The following is a 17,610-nucleotide window of genomic DNA, read 5'->3' as shown; positions in this document are numbered from 1 at the left end:
CCCAATGTCCCCGATGTCCCCGATGTCCCCATGTCCCCGATGTCCCCAATGTCCCCCATGTCCCCAATGTCCCCGATGTCCCCCATGTCCCTGATGTCCCTGATGTCCCTGATGTCCCCGATGTCCCTGACGCCCCCCATGTCCCTGATGTCCTCCATGTCCCCGATGCCCCCCATGTCCCTGATGTCCCCGACGTCCCTGATGTCCCCAACGCCCTCCATGCTCCTGATGTCCCTGATGTCCCCCATGTCTCCAATGCCCCTGACATCCCCGATGCCCCCCACGTCCCTGATGTCCCCAACATCTCCCATGTCCCTGACGCCCCCCATGTCCCTGATGTCCCCGATGTCCCCAACGCCCCTGACGTCCCTGACGCCCCCCATGTCCCCGATGTCCCTGATGCCCCCCATGTCCCTGATGTCCCCGACGCCCCCCATGTCCCCGATGTCCCTGATGCCCCCCATGTCCCTGATGTCCCCGACGCCCCCCATGTCCCCGATGTCCCCGATGTCCCCGATGTCCCCATGTCCCCGATGTCCCCCATGTCCCCGCCGCCCCTGACGTCCCCAATGTCCCCGATGTCCCCGATGTCCCCATGTCCCCGATGTCCCCAATGTCCCCGATGCCCCCCATGTCCCCAATGTCCCCGATGTCCCCCATGTCCCTGATGTCCCTGATGTCCCCCATGTCCCCGATGCCCCCCATGTCCCTGATGTCCCTGATGTCCCTGATGCCCCCAATGTCCCCGATGTCCCCCATGTCCCCGATGCCCCCCATGTCCCTGATGTCCCTGACGTCCCTGACGTCCCCGATGTCCCCGATGTCCCCGATGTCCCCCATGTCCCCGATGTCCCCGATGTCCCCATGTCCCCGCCGCCCCTGACGCCCCGGCGTGCCCAGATCCCCCAGATCAGCTACGCCTCCACGGCGCCGGAGCTGAGCGACCCGGGGCGCTACGAGTTCTTCTCCCGCGTGGTGCCCCCCGACTCCTACCAGGCGCAGGCCATGGTGGACGTGGTGCGGGCCCTGGGCTGGAGCTACGTCTCCACGCTGGCCTCCGAGGGCAACTACGGCGAGAGCGGCGTGGAGGCCTTCGTCCAGAGCTCCCGCGAGGCCGGTGCGGGCACTGGGGGCACTGGGGGGCACTGGGAGGGACTGGGAGGGCACTGGGAGGGCATTGGGGGGCACTGGGGGGCACTGGGAGGCACTGGGAGGGCACTGGGAGGCACTGGGAGGGACTGGGAGGGCACTGAGAGGCACTGGGAGGGCACTGGGAGGCACTGGGAGGGGTCTGGGAGGGGATTGGGGGCACTGGGGAGCACTGGGAGGGCACTGGGAGGGACTGGGAGGGGTCTGGGAGGGGATTGGGGGGCACTGCGGGGGCACTGGGAGGGACTGGGAGGGACTGGGAGGGGTCTGGGAGGGGAATGGGGGGCACTGGGGAGCACTGGGAGGGCACTGGGAGGGGATTGGGGGGCACTGGGGAGCACTGGGAGGGCACTGGGAGGCACTGGGAGGGCACTGGGAGGCACTGGGAGGGGATTGGGGGGCACTGGGGGGCACTGGGAGGCACTGGGAGGGCACTGGGAGGCACTGGGAGGGACTGGGAGAGCACTGAGAGGCACTGGGAGGGCACTGGGAGGCACTGGGAGGGGTCTGGGAGGGGATTGGGGGGCACTGGGGAGCACTGGGAGGGCACTGGGAGGGACTGGGAGGGGTCTGGGAGGGGATTGGGGGGCACTGGGGGGGCACTGGGAGGGCACTGGGAGGGGATTGGGGGGCACTGGGGAGCACTGGGAGGGCACTGGGAGGCACTGGGAGGGCACTGGGAGGCACTGGGAGGGGATTGGGGGGCACTGGGGGGCACTGGGAGGCACTGGGAGGGCACTGGGAGGCACTGGGAGGGACTGGGAGGGCACTGAGAGGCACTGGGAGGGCACTGGGAGGGACTGGGAGGGGTCTGGGAGGGGATTGGGGGGCACTGGGAGGGCACTGGGAGGGACTCGGAGGGACTGGGAGGGGTCTGGGAGGGGATTGGGGAGCACTGGGGAGCACTGGGAGGGCACTGGGAGGGACTGGGAGGGGTCTGGGAGGGGATTGGGGGGCACTGGGAGGGCACTGGGAGGGCACTGGGGGGCACTGGGAGGGACTGGGAGGGACTGGGAGGGGTCTGGGAGGGGAATGGGGGGCACTGGGGAGCACTGGGAGGGGATTGGGGGGCACTGGGGAGCACTGGGAGGGCACTGGGAGGCACTGGGAGGGCACTGGGAGGCACTGGGAGGGGATTGGGGGGCACTGGGGGGCACTGGGAGGCACTGGGAGGGCACTGGGAGGGCACTGGGAGGGACTGGGAGGGACTGGGAGGGGTCTGGGAGGGGATTGGGGGGGCACTGGGAGGGCACTGGGAGGGCACTGGGGGACACTGGGAGGGACTGGGAGGGACTGGGAGGGGTCTGGGAGGGGAATGGGGGGCACTGGGGAGCACTGGGAGGGCACTGGGAGGCACTGGGAGGGCACTGGGAGGCACTGGGAGGGGATTGGGGGGCACTGGGGGGCACTGGGAGGGCACTGGGAGGCACTGGGAGGGACTGGGAGGGCACAGGGAGGGCACTGGGACGGACTGGGAGGCACTGGGAGGGGATTGGGGGGCACTGGGGAGCACTGGGAAGGCACTGGGAGGGACTGGGAGGGACTGGGAGGCACTGGGAGGCACTGGGAGGGACTGGGAGGGACTGGGGGGGGTCTGGGAGGGGATTGGGGGGCACTGGGGAGCACTGGGAGGGACTGGGAGGGACCGGGGGGCACTGGGAGGGGATTGGGGGGGCACTGGGAGGGCACTGGGAGGCACTGGGAGGGATTGGGGAGCACTGGGGAGCACTGGGAGGGCACTGGGAGGGACTGGGAGGGACTGGGAGGGGTCTGGGAGGGGATTGGGGGGCACTGGGGAGCACTGGGAGGGCGCTGGGAGGCACTGGGAGGGCACTGGGAGGCACTGGGAGGGGATTGGGGGGCACTGGGGGGCACTGGGAGGGCACTGGGAAGGGACTGGGAGGGACTGGGAGGGCACTGGGAGGGCACTGGGAAGGGACTGGGAGGGACTGGGAGGGCACTGGGAGGCACTGGGAGGGACCGGGAGGGGATTGGGGACACTGGGAGGCACTGGGAGGGAACTGGGGGCACTGGGAGGCACTGGGAGGGACCGGGGGGCACTGGGAGGGGATTGGGGGCCACTGGGAGGGACCAGGAGGGGACTGGGGGGGCACTGGGAGGGCACTGGGGAGCACTGGGAGGGCACTGGGAGGGACTGGGAGGGCATTGGGGGGCACTGGGAGGGCACTGGGAGGCACTGGGAGGGACTGGGAGGCACTGGGAGGGGACTGGGGGGCACTGGGAGGGCACTGGGAGGGACTGGGAGGGGATTGGGGGGCACTGGGAGGCACTGGGAGGCACTGGGAGGCACTGGGAGGGCACTGGGAGGGCACTGGGAGGGACCTGGGAGGGCACTGGGACAGACTGGGAGGCACTGGGAGGGCACTGGGAGGGACTGTGAGGGCATTGGGAGGGACTGGGAAGCACTGGGAGGGCACTGGGGAGCACTGGGAGGGCACTGGGAGGGCACTGGGGAGCACTGGGAGGGCACTGGGAGGGGACTGGGGAGCACTGGGAGGGCACTGGGAAGGGACTGGGACGTACTGGGAAGGGCACTGGGAGGCACTGGGATATACTGGGAAGGGGGGGGGGGCTCCGCGAGGGTGTTGCCCCCTCCCCGGGGACCGGCGCGGGGCCGGGGGTCCCTGGTGCTGGTGGTGGTGGTGGGGGGGGTGGCGCCTGTTCCTACTGGTCCGTACTGGTCCGTACTGGTCCATACTGGTCCGTACTGGTGCAGGGGGCCTGTGCATCGCCCAGTCCATCAAGATCCCGCGGGAGCCGCGGCCGGGGGAGTTCGCCAAAGTCATCGGGCGCCTGATGGAGACGTCCACGGCCCGCGGCGTCGTCCTCTTCGCCAACGAGGACGACATCCGGTACGCACCAGTACAGACCAGTATAAACCAGTAGAGACCAGTACGGACCAGTACAGAGCAGGGACTGGCCCAGGAACCCCCCCCCAGTGGCCCCAGCGCGGCCCACGATGGCTTCAGCGTGCGGGTGGCACCCATCAAATGACCAGTAACCCCCAGTATAGACCAGTACAGACCAGTACAGACCAGTATAAACCAGTATAAACCAGTATAAACCAGTATAGACCAGTACGGACCAGTACAGAGCAGGGACTGGCCCAGGAACCCCCCCCCCAGTGGCCCCAGCGCGGCCCACGGTGGCTTCAGCGTGCAGGTGGCACCCATCAAATGACCAGTAACCCCCAGTATAGACCAGTATGGACCAGTATAGACCAGTACAGACCAGTATAGACCAGTATGGACCAGTACAGAGCAGGGACTGGCCCAGGAACCCCACCCCCAGTGGCCCCAGCACGGCCCACGATGACTTCAGCGTGCAGGTGGCACCCATCAAATGACCAGTAACCCCCAGTATAGACCAGTATGGACCAGTACAGACCAGTATAAACCAGTATAAACCAGTATAGACCAGTATAGACCAGTACAGAGCAGGGACTGGCCCAGGAACCCCCCCCCAGTGGCCCCAGCACGGCCCACGGTGGCTTCAGCGTGCGGGTGGCACCGATCAAATAACCAGTAACCCCCAGTATAGACCAGTATGGACCAGTACAGACCAGTACAGACCAGTATAAACCAGTATAGACCAGTATAGACCAGTACAGAGCAGGGACTGGCCCAGGAACCCCCCCCCAGTGGCCCCAGCGCGGCCCACGATGACTTCAGCGTGCAGGTGGCACCCATCAAATGACCAGTAACCCCCAGTATAGACCAGTATAGACCAGTATAGACCAGTATGGACCAGTATGGACCAGTATGGACCAGTACGGACCAGTATGGACCAGTATGGACCAGTATAGAGCAGGGACTGCTCCAGGAACACCCCCCCCCCCCGGGTCCCTTACAGTCCCCTCCCAGTCCCTCCCAGTTCCTTCCCAGTACATCCCAGTGCCCCCCAGTGCCTCCCAGTGTCTCCCAGTCCCTCCCAGTATATCCCAGTCCCCTCCCAACCCCTCCCAGTTCCCCCCCAATCCCCCCCCAGTGCCCCCCAGTCCCCTCCCAGTCCCTCCCCAGTCCCTCCCAGTATATCCCAGTCCCTCCCAGTCCCTCCCAGTACACCCCAGTCCCCTCCCAGTGTCTCCCAGTCCCTCCCAGTATATCCCAGTCCCCCCCAGTCCCCTCCCAGTCTATCCCAGTCCCTCCCAGTATATCCCAGTTTCCTCCCAGTATATCCCAGTTCCTCCCAGTCCCCTCCCAGTCCCTCCCAGTATATCCCAGTCCCTCCCAGTCCCCTCCCAGTATACCCCAGTCCCCTCCCAGTATATCCCAGTCCCTCCCAGTATAGCCCAGTACCCCCCAGTCCCCTCCCAGTATATCCCAGTCCCCTCCCAGTACATCCCAGTCTGCCCAAATCCCCTCCCAGTATATCCCAGTGCCCCCCAGTCCCCTCCCAGTCCCTTCCCAGTCCCTCCCAGTATATCCCAGTCCCTCCCAGTCCCCTCCCAGTATATCCCAGTCCCCTCCCAGTATAGCCCAGTTCCCCCCAGTCCCCTCCCAGTCCCTCCCAGTTCCTCCCAGTCCCCTCCCAGTGCCTCCCAGTATATCCCAGTCCCCTCCCAGTCCCTCCCAGTTCCTCCCAGTCCCCTCCCAGTCCCTCCCAGTATATCCCAGTCCCCTCCCAGCCCCTCCCAGTGCCTCCCAGTATATCCCATTTCCCCCCAATCCCCTCCCAGTGCCTTCCCAGTATATCCCAGTCCCCCCCCAGCCCCCCCCAGCGCCTCCCAGTGCCTCCCAGTAGCTCCCAGTTCCTTCCCAGTCTCTTCCCAGTCCCTCCCAGTATATCCCAGTCCCCTCCCAGTCCCTCCCAGTTCCTCCCAGTCCCCTCCCAGTGCCTCCCAGTCCCCTCCCAGTCCCTTCCCAGTGCCCCCCAGTATATCCCAGTCCCCCCCCAGCCCCTCCCAGTCCCTTCCCAGTCCCTCCCAGTATATCCCAGTCCCTTCCCAGTCCCTCCCAGTTCCTCCCAGTCCCCCCCCAGCCCCTCCCAGTCTCTTCCCAGTCCCTCCCAGTATATCCCAGTCCCTTCCCAGTCCCTCCCAGTTCCTCCCAGTCCCCTCCCAGTCCCTCCCAGTGCCTCCCAGTCCCCTCCCAGTCCCTTCCCAGTGCCCCCCAGTATATCCCAGTCCCCCCCCAGCCCCTCCCAGTGCCTCCCAGTAGCTCCCAGTTCCCCGCAGGCGGGTGCTGGAGGCGGCGGCGGGCGCCAACCTCTCGGGGCACTTCTCCTGGGTGGGCTCCGACAGTTGGGGGGCCAAGATGGGGCCCGTGGCCGGGCTGGAGGCGGCCGCCCGCGGCGCCATCACCATCCTGCCCAAGCGCGCCTCCGTCCCCGGTGAGTGACCCCCGCGCTATGGGGCAGCCCCACGGCGCTATGGGGCAGCCCCACGGCGCCACCCTCACCTCCCTTACGGGGATCCCCCAGGCCTGGAGCGGGGCGGGGGGAGGGTTCCGTCTCCATCTGGGGTCCCATTGCTATGGGGCAGACCCACACGCTATGGGGCAGACCCACATCGCTATGGGGCAGCCCCACAGCGCCACCCTCATCTCCCTTACGGGGATCCACCAGGCCTGGAGCGGGTCGGGGGGAGGGTTCCATCTCCATCTGGGCTCATGGTGCTATGGGGCAGACCCACACGCTATGGGGCAGACCCACGGCGCTATGGGGCAGCCCCACGGCACCACCCTCATCTCCCTTACGGGGATCCCCCAGGCCTGGAGCGGGGCGGGGGGAGGGTTCCGTCTCCATCTGGGGTCCCATTGCTATGGGGCAGACCCACACGCTATGGGGCAGACCCACAGCGCTATGGGGCAGCCCCACGGCGCTATGGGGCAGACCCATAGTGCGACCCACATGACCCTTGTAGGGATCCACCAGGCCTGGAGCGGGTCGGGGGGAGGGTTCCATCTCCACCTGGGCTCATGGCGCTATGGGGCAGACCCACACGCTATGGGGCAGCCCCACGGCGCCACCCTCATCTCTCCCTTATGGGGATCCACCAGGCCTGGAGTGGGTCGGGGGGAGGGTTCCATTCATCGGGGGGGGGGGGGGGGGGGTCGCGTCTCTACTATGGGGCCAGCCCCACCCGCTACGGGGCCAGCCCCACGGCGCTATGGGGCAGCCCCACGGCGACCCGCAGGCTTCGACGAGTACTTCACCTCCCGCTCGCTGGAGAACAACCGCCGCAACCTCTGGTTCCACGAGTTCTGGGAGGACGACTTCAACTGCCACCTGCCCCACGGCCAGCCCCACGGCCAGCCCCACGGCGGCCCCGCTGGCCCCACGCGCAAGTGCACAGGTAACACCGCCACCCCCCCCACCCCCCCCAACCCCAAAGCTCTGCCCCCCCCGTAGCACCCCTGGCTGCCCCACTCCCCCCTGCCAAGATGGTTCCCCCGGGTGACCCCCAACTTATGGGGCAGCCATGGGTCTGTGCCCCACACTCATGGGGCAGAGCCCCACTTAATCTTCCCTATAGTCCCCTTCCCCGCCCCACACCTCATCCCTGGCGGCTTCTACTCCCTAGAAGATGGGTTTCTCTGCGTGCCCCATAACTTGTGTGGGTCTGCGCCCCATAAGTGTGGGGCAGAGCCCCACTTAACGGGCCATACAGTCCCCTTCCCTGCCCCACAGGTCCCCCTGGCATCTTCTACTCCCTATAAGATGGGTTTCTCTGTGTGCCCCATAACTTGTGGGGAGCACGTGTGGGTCTGCGCCCCATAAGTGTGGGGCAGAGCCCCGCTTAACGTGCCCTATAGCCCCCTTCCCCGCCCCACACCTCATCCCTGGGGCCTCCTCCACCCTATAAGATGGGTTTCTCTGCGTGCCCCATAACTTGTGTGGGTCTGCGCCCCATAAGTGTGGGGCAGAGCCCCGCTTAACGTGCCCTATAGCCCCCTTCCCCGCCCCACACCTCATCCCTGGGGCCTCCTCCACCCTAGAAGACGGGTTTCCCTGCGCGCCCCATAGCTCGTGTGGGCCCGCGCCCCCTAAGTGTGGGCCCGCGCCCCCTAAGTGTGGGTCTGGCGGGGGGCAGGGCGGGAGCGCATCGGGCGGGACTCGCCCTACGAGCAGGAGGGGAAGGTGCAGTTCGTCATCGACGCGGTGCTGGCCATGGCCCACGCGCTCCACGCGCTGCTGCGCGAGGCCTGTCCCGGGGGGGGGCTCTGCCCCCGCATGGACCCGCCCGACGGGCGCCGCCTCCTGCGGCACATCCGCGGGGTGGCCTTCAACGGTGAGGGACTGGGACATACTGGGAGGGGACTGGGAGGGACTGGGAGGGACTGGGAGGGACTGGGAGGGGACTGGGAGGGGAGAAAAGGGGACTGGGAGGGACTGGGAGGGACTGGGAGGGGAGAAAAGGGGACTGGGAGGGGACTGGGAGGGACTGGGAGGGCACTGGGGGGGACTGGGAGGGGACTGGGGGGGACTGGGGGGGGACTGGGAGGGACTGGGAGGGGACTGGGAGGGGAGAAAAGGGCACTGGGGGGGACTGGGAGGGACTGGGAGGGGACTGGGAGGGACTGGGAGGGGAGAAAAGGGCACTGGGAGGGACTGGGAGGGACTGGGAGGGGACTGGGAGGGACTGGGGGGGGAGAAAAGGGCACTGGGAGGGACTGGGAGGGGACTGGGAGGGACTGGGAGGGACTGGGAGGGGAGAAAAGGGGACTGGGGGGGACTGGGAGGGACTGGGAGGGGACTGGAAGGGGACTGGGAGGGGAGAAAAGGGGACTGGGAGGGGCTGGGGGGGCACTGGGGGGGACTGGGAGGGGACTGGGAGGGACTGGGGGGGGACTGGGAGGGGACTGGGGGGGACAGGGATATACTGGGATGGGAGAAAAGGGCACTGGGAGGGACTGGGAGGGGTCTGGGAGGGGAGAAAAGGGCGCTGGGAGGGACTGGGAGGGACTGGGACATACTGGGAGGGGACTGGGATATACTGGGGGGGACTGGGGGGGGAGAAAAGGGCGCTGGGAGGGACTGGGAGGGGACTGGGAGGGACTGGGAGGGACTGGGGGGGGAGAAAAGGGGACTGGGAGATACTGGGAGGGGAGAAAAGGGGACTGGGAGGGACTGGGGGGGACTGGGAGGGGACTGGGAGGGACTGGGAGGGGAGAAAAGGGGACTGGGGGGGACTGGGAGGGACTGGGAAGGAACTGGGAGGGACTGGGAGGGGAGAAAAGGGCACTGGGAGGGACTGGGAGGGACTGGGAGGGGACTGGGGGGGGAGAAAAGGGGACTGGGAGGGACTGGGAGGGGAGAAAAGGGGACTGGGGGGGACTGGGAGGGACTGGGACATACTGGGGAGGACTGGGAGGGACTGGGAGGGGACTGGGAGGGGAGAAAAGGGGACTGGGAGGGACTGGGAGGGACTGGGGGGGGAGAAAAGGGGACTGGGAGGGACTGGGAGGGACTGGGACATACTGGGAGGGGACTGGGAGATACTGGGAGGGCACTGGGATATACTGGGAGGGCACTGGGAGGGACTGGGAGAGACTGGGAGGGGCTGGAAGGGCACTGGGAGGCACTGGGAGGGCACTGGGAGGGCACTGGGAGGCACTGGGGCCCATACAGGTTCATACTGGGAAGGACTAGGAGCCGTACTGGGAGGCACTGGGAAGCACTGGGAGGGCACTGGGATGGACTGGGAGGGACTGGGAGGCACTGGCAGGCACTGGGGGCAATAAAGGGTCATACTGGGAGGGACTGGGAGCCATACTGGGAGGGCACTGGGATGGACTGGGAGGGACTGGGAGGGACTGGGAGGGGGTAAAAGGGCACTGGGAGGGACTGGGAGGGCACTGGGACATACTGGGAGGCACTGGGATGTACTGGGAAGGCACTGGGAGGGCACTGGGAGCCATACTGGGTCATACTGGGAGGGACTGGGAGCCATACTGGGAGGCACTGAGAAGCACTGGGAGGGACTGGGAGGGACTGGGAGCCATACTGGGAGGCACTGGGAGGAACTGGGGGTGATACAGGGTCATAATGGGAAGGACTGGGAGCCATACTGGGAGGCACTGGGAAGCACTGGGAGAGCACTGGGATATACTGGGAGGGGACTGGGAGGGGGTCAAAGGGCACTGGGAGGCACTGGGATATACTGGGAGATCACTGGGAGGGAGCTGGGAGGGGAGGAAAGGGCACTGGGGTGCACTGGGATGTACTGGGAGGCACTGGGAGCCACACTGGGTCATACTGGGAGGGACTAGGAGCCGTACTGGGAGGCACTGGGAGGAACTGGGAGGAACTGGGAGGGGGATGGGAGGCACTGGGATATACTGGGAGGCACTGGGAGGGCACTGGGAGGCACTGGGAGGGGACTGGGAGGGGGTCAAAGGGCACTGGGGGGGACTGGGAGCCATACTGGGAGGCACTGAGATATACTGGGAGGCACTGGGATATACTGGGAGGGCACTGGGACGGGGTTAGCGGCGCCTGGCAGGCGCTGCAGACCATACTGGGATATACTGGGAGCACTGGTTTGCCCCGCAGTGGGGGGGTCTGGGGGGGTTGACTCTTCTTTGACGGCTGGTGCCGGCGGCCCTTACTGGTTTATACTGGTTTATACTGGTTTTTAACGATTTGGGGGGTTTTGGGGGGGTTTTGGGGGGTTTTTTGGGTCTGTACTGGTCTGTACTGGTCTGTACTGGTCTGTACTGGTGCGCAGGCAGCGCGGGGACGCCGGTGACCTTCAACGAGAACGGGGACGCGCCCGGGCGCTACGACATCTTCCAGTTCCAGGGGGGCAACGGCAGCGGCACCTACCGGGCCGTGGGGCAGTGGGTGCAGGGGCTGCGCCTCAGGGTGCGGGCAACGGGGGCAACCGCGCGGGCAACGGGGGCAACCGGGCGGAGCTCGATGGGCAACTGGGGGGAGCTCGATGGGCAACTGGGGGGATCTCAATGGGCAACTGGGGGGAGCTCAAGGGGCAACTGGGAGAACCTCAATGGGCAACTGGGGGGAGCTCAAGGGGCAACTGGGAGAACCTCAATGGGCAACTGGGGGGAGCTCAAGGGGCAACTGGGAGGAGCTCGATGGGCAACTGGGGGGACCTCGATGGGCAAGTGGGGGGATCTCAAGGGGCAACTGGTGGGAGCTCAAGGGGCAACTGGTGGGACCTCGATGGGCAACTGGGGGGAGCTCAAGGGGCAACTGGTGGGAGCTCGATGGGCAACTGGGAGGACCTTGATGGGCAACTGGTGGGACCTCAAGGGGCAACTGGGGGGACCTCAATGGGCAACTGGTGGGAGCTCGATGGGCAACTGGGAGGACCTCGATGGGCAACTGGTGGGATCTCAAGGGGCAACCGGGAGGACCTCGATGGGCAACTGGGGGGAGCTCAATGGGCAACTGGTGGGACCTCGATGGGCAACTGGGAGGACCTCGATGGGCAACTGGTGGGATCTCAAGGGGCAACTGGTGGGACCTCGATGGGCAACCGGGAGAACCTCAATGGGCAACTGGTGGCATCTCAAGGGGCAACTGGGGGGATCTTGATGGGCAACTGGGGGGATCTCAAGGGGCAACCGGGAGGACCTCGATGGGCAACTGGGGGGACCTCAAGGGGCAACTGGGGGGAGCTCGATGGGCAACTGGTGGGATCTCGGTGGGCAACTGGTGGGATCTCAAGGGGCAACTGGTGGCCCCATGGGCAACTGGTGGGTTCTCAAGGGTCAATGTGTGCTCCCCATGTTCTCCTGGTGCTCCCCACGTTCTCCTGGTGCTCCCCACGTTCTCCTGGTGGCTCTCCATGTTCTCCTGGTGGCTCCCCATGTTCTCCTGGTGCTCCCCACGTTCTCCTGGTGGCTCTCCATGTTCTCCTGGTGGCTCCCCATGTTCTCCTGGTGCTCCCCACGTTCTCCTGGTGGTTCTCCACGTTCTCCTGGTGGCTCCCCACGGCCTCCCGCCGCTTCTCCTCCGTTTCCCGGTGCTTCCCCGGGACCTCCTGAGCTTCCCCGGCCGCCGCGCGTCCCCCGGGCGCCCCTCACCTTCTTCTCTGTCCCCCCCGCCCCCGCCCCGCCCCGCCCCGCCCTAGGCCGAGGAGATGGAGTGGGGCTCCAACGCCACCTCGCCCCCGCCCTCCGTCTGCAGCCTCCCCTGCGGCCCGGGCGAGCGCAAGAAGCCGGTGAAGGGCGTCCCCTGCTGCTGGCACTGCGAGCTCTGCGGGGGCTACCGCTACCGCGCCGACCCCCTCACCTGCCTGCCCTGCCCCCCCCACCTGCGCCCCACCCCCAACCGCACCGCCTGCCGCCCCACCCCCGTCCTGCGCCTGCGCTGGGGGGACCCCTGGGCCGCCGTCCCCTTGGCCTTGGCCACCTTGGGCTTGGCGGCCACCGCCTTCGTCTTGGCCACCTTCGTGAAGCACCACGAGACGCCCATCGTCAAGGCCTCGGGGCGGGAGCTGAGCTACGTCCTCTTGGCCGGCATCGCCTTGGTCTACGCCATCACCTTCGTCATGGTGGCCGAGCCCGGGGTGGGCGTCTGCGCCCTGCGCCGCCTCTTCCTGGGCTTGGGCATGAGCCTCACCTACGCCGCCCTCCTCACCAAGACCAACCGCATCTACAGGATCTTCGAGCAGGGTGAGGGGTGGAGGCCGCCTGAAGATCTTGGGGGGGGGGGGGGGGGGACGATGACCTGGGGGGCCGGGGGGGTGGCCGGAGTCCGGGGAGGGGTCGATGAGTTGAGGTTGAGGGACGTAGGATGGGGTTCCACCTACCCCGTGCTCCTCACCAAGACCAGCCACGTCCCGAGTGTCTTCAAGGAAGGTGAGTTATGGGGGGGACCAAGAGTTCTGGATGATCCAGAAGACCAGGAGGGGGCCAGGAGTCCGGGGAGGGGTCGATGAGCTTGGCTTGAGGGACGTAGGATGGGGTTCCACCTACCCCATGCTCCTCACCAAGACCAGCCACGTCTACTGTGCCCCCAAGGAAGGTGAGTTATGGGGGGGACCAAGAGTTCTGGAGGACCCAGGTGCCCGGGGGACACGCAGGAGTCCAGGGAGGGACCCCTGAGATCAGGTTGAGGGTCACGAGGGACGTAGGATGGGCTTCCACCTACCCCGTGCTCCTCACCAAGACCAGCCACGTCTACTGTGGCCCCAAGGAAGGTGAGTTATGGGGGGGACCAAGAGTTCTGGAGGATCCAGAAGACCAGGAGGGGGCCAGGAGTCCGGGGAGGGGTCGATGAGTTGAGGTTGAGGGACGTAGGATGGGGTTCCACCTACCCCGTGCTCCTCACCAAGACCAGCCACCTCTACTGTGCCCCCAAGGAAGGTGAGTTATGGGGGGGACCAAGAGTTCTGGAGGATCCAGAAGACCAGGAGGGGGCCAGGAGTCCGGGGAGGGGTCGATGGGTTGAGGTTGAGGGACGTAGGATGGGGTTCCACCTACCCCGTGCTCCTCACCAAGACCAGCCACATCCCGAGTGTCTTCGAGGAAGGTGAGTTATGGGGGGGACCAAGAGTTCTGGAGGATCCAGAAGACCAGGAGGGGGCCAGGAGTCTGGGGAGGGGTCGATGGGTTGAGGTTGAGGGACGTAGGATGGGGTTCCACCTACCCCGTGCTCCTCACCAAGACCAGCCACGTCTACTGTGCCCCCAAGGAAGGTGAGTTATGGGGGGGACCAAGAGTTCTGGAGGACCCAGGTGCCCGGGGGACACGCAGGAGTCCAGGGAGGGACCCCTGAGATCAGGTTGAGGGTCACGAGGGACGTAGGATGGGGTTCCACCTACCCCGTGCTCCTCACCAAGACCAGCCACGTCTACTGTGGCCCCAAGGAAGGTGAGTTATGGGGGGGACCAAGAGTTCTGGAGGATCCAGAAGACCAGGAGGGGGCCAGGAGTCCGGGGAGGGGTCGATGAGCTTAGCTTGAGGGACGTAGGATGGGGTTCCACCTACCCCATGCTCCTCACCAAGACCAGCCACCTCTACTGTGCCCCCAAGGAAGGTGAGTTATGGGGGGACCAGAAGTTCTGGAGGACCCAGGTGCCCGGGGGGTGGACCCGAGGTGTCCGGGTGCCCCATAACTCCTCTCTTCTTTCTCCTCCTCCACCCCCCCCCCCCGCCCCAGGCAAGCGGTCGGTGACCCCGCCCCGTTTCATCAGCCCCACCTCCCAGCTGGTCATCACCTTCACCTTGAGCGGCCTCCAGCTGGTGGCCGCCGCCATCTGGCTCCTCGTCCGCCCCCCCCACGCCCTCATCGACTACGAGATGGGCCGCACCCCTGACCCCGAGGACGCCCGCGGGGTCCTCAGGTGTGACATGGCCGAAGGGGCCACCTTGGCCTGCTTGGCCTACGCCCTTCTCCTCATGTTGACTTGCACCGTCTACGCCGTCAAAGCCCGGGGGGTCCCCGAGACCTTCAACGAGGCCAAACCCATCGGCTTCGCCATGTACACCACCTGCGTCGTCTGGTTGGCCTTCGGCCCCATCTTCTTCGGCGCCGCCCAATCGGCCGAGAGGGTGAGGACATCTCAGGGGGTGGCCAGGAGGTGGAGGAGGTGGGATCTAGGGGGGGTTCCAGGGGTTTGGTGGCCCCAAGGGATGGAGGAGGTGGGATCTAGGGGGGGTTCCGGGGCTTTGGTGGCCCCAAGGGTTGGAGGAGGTGGGATCTAGGGGGGGTTCCGGGGCTTTGGTGGCCCCAAGGGATGGAGGAGGTGGGATCTAGGGGGGGTTCCAGGGGTTTGGTGGCCCCAAGGGATGGAGGAGGTGGGATCTAGGGGGGGTTCCGGGGGTTTGGTGGCCCCAAAGGTTGGAGGAGGTGGGATCTAGGGGGGGTTCCAGGGGTTTGGTGGCCCCAAGGGATGGAGGAGGTGGGATCTAGGGGGGGTTCCAGGGGTTTGGTGGCCCCAAAGGTTGGAGGAGGTGGGATCTAGGGGGGGTTCCGGGGCTTTGGTGGCCCCAAGGGATGGAGGAGGTGGGATCTAGGGGGGGTTCCAGGGGTTTGGTGGCCCCAAGGGATGGAGGAGGTGGGATCTAGGGGGGGTTCCGGGGCTTTGGTGGCTCCAAGGGATGGAGGAGGTGGGATCTGGGGGGGGTTCCAGGGGTTTGGTGGCCCCAGGAGATGGAGGAGGTGGGATCTGGGGGGGGTTCCAGGGGTTTGGTGGCTCCAGGAGCTGGAGGAGGTGGGATCTGGGGGGGGTTCCAGGGGTTTGGTGGCCCCAAGGGATGGAGGAGGTGGGATCTGGGGGGGGTTCCAGGGGTTTGGTGGCCCCAGGAGATGGAGGAGGTGGGATCTGGGGGGGGTTCCAGGGCTTTGGTGGCCCCAGGAGATGGAGGAGGTGGGATCTGGGGGGGGTTCCGGGCTTGGTGGCTCCAGGAGGTTGGAGATGGGGGTCTATGGAGTGGACCCAAGAGGTTGGGGTGACCAGGAGATGGAGGAGGTGGGATCTGGGGGTGGTTCCAGGGGTTTGGTGGCCCCAAGGGATGGAGGAGGTGGGATCTGGGGGGGATTCCGGGGCTTTGGTGGCGCCAGGAGATGGAGGAGGTGGGATCTAGGGGGGGTTCTGGGGCTTTGGTGGCCCCAGGAGCTGGAGGAGGTGGGATCTTGGGGGGGTTCCGGGGCTCTGGTGGCCCCAGGAGCTGGAGGAGGTGGGATCTAGGGGGGGTTCCGGGGCTTTGGTGGCTCCAAGGGATGGAGGAGGTGGGATCTAGGGGGGGTTCCGGGGGTTTGGTGGCCCCAAGGGATGGAGGAGGTGGGATCTGGGGGGGGTTCCAGGGGTTTGGTGGCCCCAGGAGATGGAGGAGGTGGGATCTGGGGGGGGTTCCAGGGGTTTGGTGGCTCCAGGAGCTGGAGGAGGTGGGATCTGGGGGGGGTTCCGGGGGTTTGGTGGCCCCAAGGGATAGAGGAGGTGGGATTTGGGGGGGGTTCCGGGCTTGGTGGCTCCAGGAGGTTGGAGATGGGGGTCTATGGGGTGGACCCAAAAGGTTGGGGTGACCAGGAGATGGAGGAGGTGGGATCTAAGGGGGGTTCCAGGGGTTTGGTGGCCCGAAGGGATGGAGGAGGTGGGATCTGGGGGGGGTTCCGGGGGTTTGGTGGCCCCAGGAGATGGAGGAGGTGGGATCTGGGGGGGGTTCCGGCGTTTTGGTGGCCCCAGGAGATGGAGGAGGTGGGATCTGGGGGGGGTTCCGGGGGTTTGGTGGCCTCAGGAGGTGGAGGAGGTGGGATCTGGGGGGGGCTCCGGGGCTTTGGTGGCCCCAGGAGATGGAGGAGGTGGGATCTGGGGGGGGTTCCGGGGCTTTGGTGGCCCCAAGAGATGGAGGAGGTGGGATCTGGGGGGGGTTCCAGGGCTTTGGTGGCCCCAAGAGATGGAGGAGGTGGGATCTGGGGGGGGTTCCAGGGGTTTGGTGGCCCCAGGAGCTGGAGGAGGTGGGATCTAAGGGGGGTTCCGGGGTTTGGTGGGCCCAGGAGCTGGAGGAGGTGGGATCTAGGGGGGGTTCCAGGGGTTTGGTGGCCCCAAGGGATGGAGGAGGTGGGATCTGGGGGTGGTTCCAGGGGTTTGGTGGCCCCAAGGGATGGAGGAGGTGGGATCTGGGGGGGGTTCCGGGGGTTTGGTGGCCCCAAGGGATGGAGGAGGTGGGATCTGGGGGGGGTTCCAGGGGTTTGGTGGCCCCAGGAGATGGAGGAGGTGGGATCTGGGGGGGGTTCCGGGCTTGGTGGCTCCAGGAGGTTGGAGATGGGGGTCTATGGGGTGGACCCAAGAGGTTGGGGTGACCAGGAGCTGGAGGAGGTGGGATCTGGGGGGGGTTCCAGGGGTTTGGTGGCCCCAAGGGATGGAGGAGGTGGGATCTAGGGGGGGCCCCGGGAGGTTGGAGATGGGGGTTCTATGGGGCGGGGTGAGCGGGCGGCGGGCCGTGGGGCGAGACCCACGGCTGTGGGGCGGCCTTCGGGGGGGGGTGTGGGGCAGGTGCTGATGCAGACGGCCACCCTGACGGTCTCCATGAGCCTCTCGGCCTCCGTCCCCCTGGGCCTCCTCTACGCCCCCAAGGTCTACGTCATCCTCCTCCACCCCGAGCGCAACCAGCCCCGCCGCGCCCGCGCCGACCCCGCCCCATAGCCGACCCACACCCTGGGGGGTGGGGCCCAGGCCACGCCCCGCCACGCCCTGCCGCCATCGTTGCCGTCATAAAGTGTCGTGACACCGGACCCCCGGCTCCCGTTGGGGTTTTTTTTGGGGGGGGGGTGGGGGGCAGTTGGGGGTCAGGGGGGGTCACCGGGAGGGGCCGCTGCCCCACATCGCCTGCCCCACATGTCCCCTCCGCGTCCAACATGGCCCCTCAGTCCTCCCGAGCGCGTCTCTATGGTCCTTGGGGGTCCCCTCAGTCCTCCGGAGCGCGTCTCTATGGTCCTTGGGGGTCCCCTCAGTCCTCCCGAGCGCGTCTCTATGGTCCCCTGGGTCCTCCAGGCCCCACCGAGGGGCCCCTCAGTCCTCCCGAGCGC

General features: G+C 66.8%; 1 protein-coding gene across 1 annotated transcript; it reads left to right on the top strand.

Annotated features, from left to right (window-relative positions):
• The first annotated feature begins 900 nt into the window (after nt 1–900).
• On the top strand, nt 901–17,321 carry LOC141735308 (metabotropic glutamate receptor 6-like). The gene is made up of 9 exons (XM_074567935.1): nt 901–1,117; nt 3,887–4,022; nt 6,347–6,501; nt 7,307–7,465; nt 8,204–8,401; nt 10,841–10,977; nt 12,209–12,752; nt 14,242–14,633; nt 17,078–17,321. Exons 1-9 carry the CDS (start codon nt 1,006–1,008, stop codon nt 17,225–17,227), a joined length of 1,983 nt encoding a protein of 660 aa, XP_074424036.1. The 5' UTR covers nt 901–1,005; the 3' UTR covers nt 17,228–17,321.
• The last annotated feature ends 289 nt before the right edge of the window (nt 17,322–17,610 follow it).

This window comes from Larus michahellis, chromosome 30 (genome assembly GCF_964199755.1).
Source record: "Larus michahellis chromosome 30, bLarMic1.1, whole genome shotgun sequence".
NCBI classification, from domain to species: domain Eukaryota; kingdom Metazoa; phylum Chordata; class Aves; order Charadriiformes; family Laridae; genus Larus; species Larus michahellis.
This window is presented reverse-complemented; position numbering and strand designations above follow the sequence as displayed.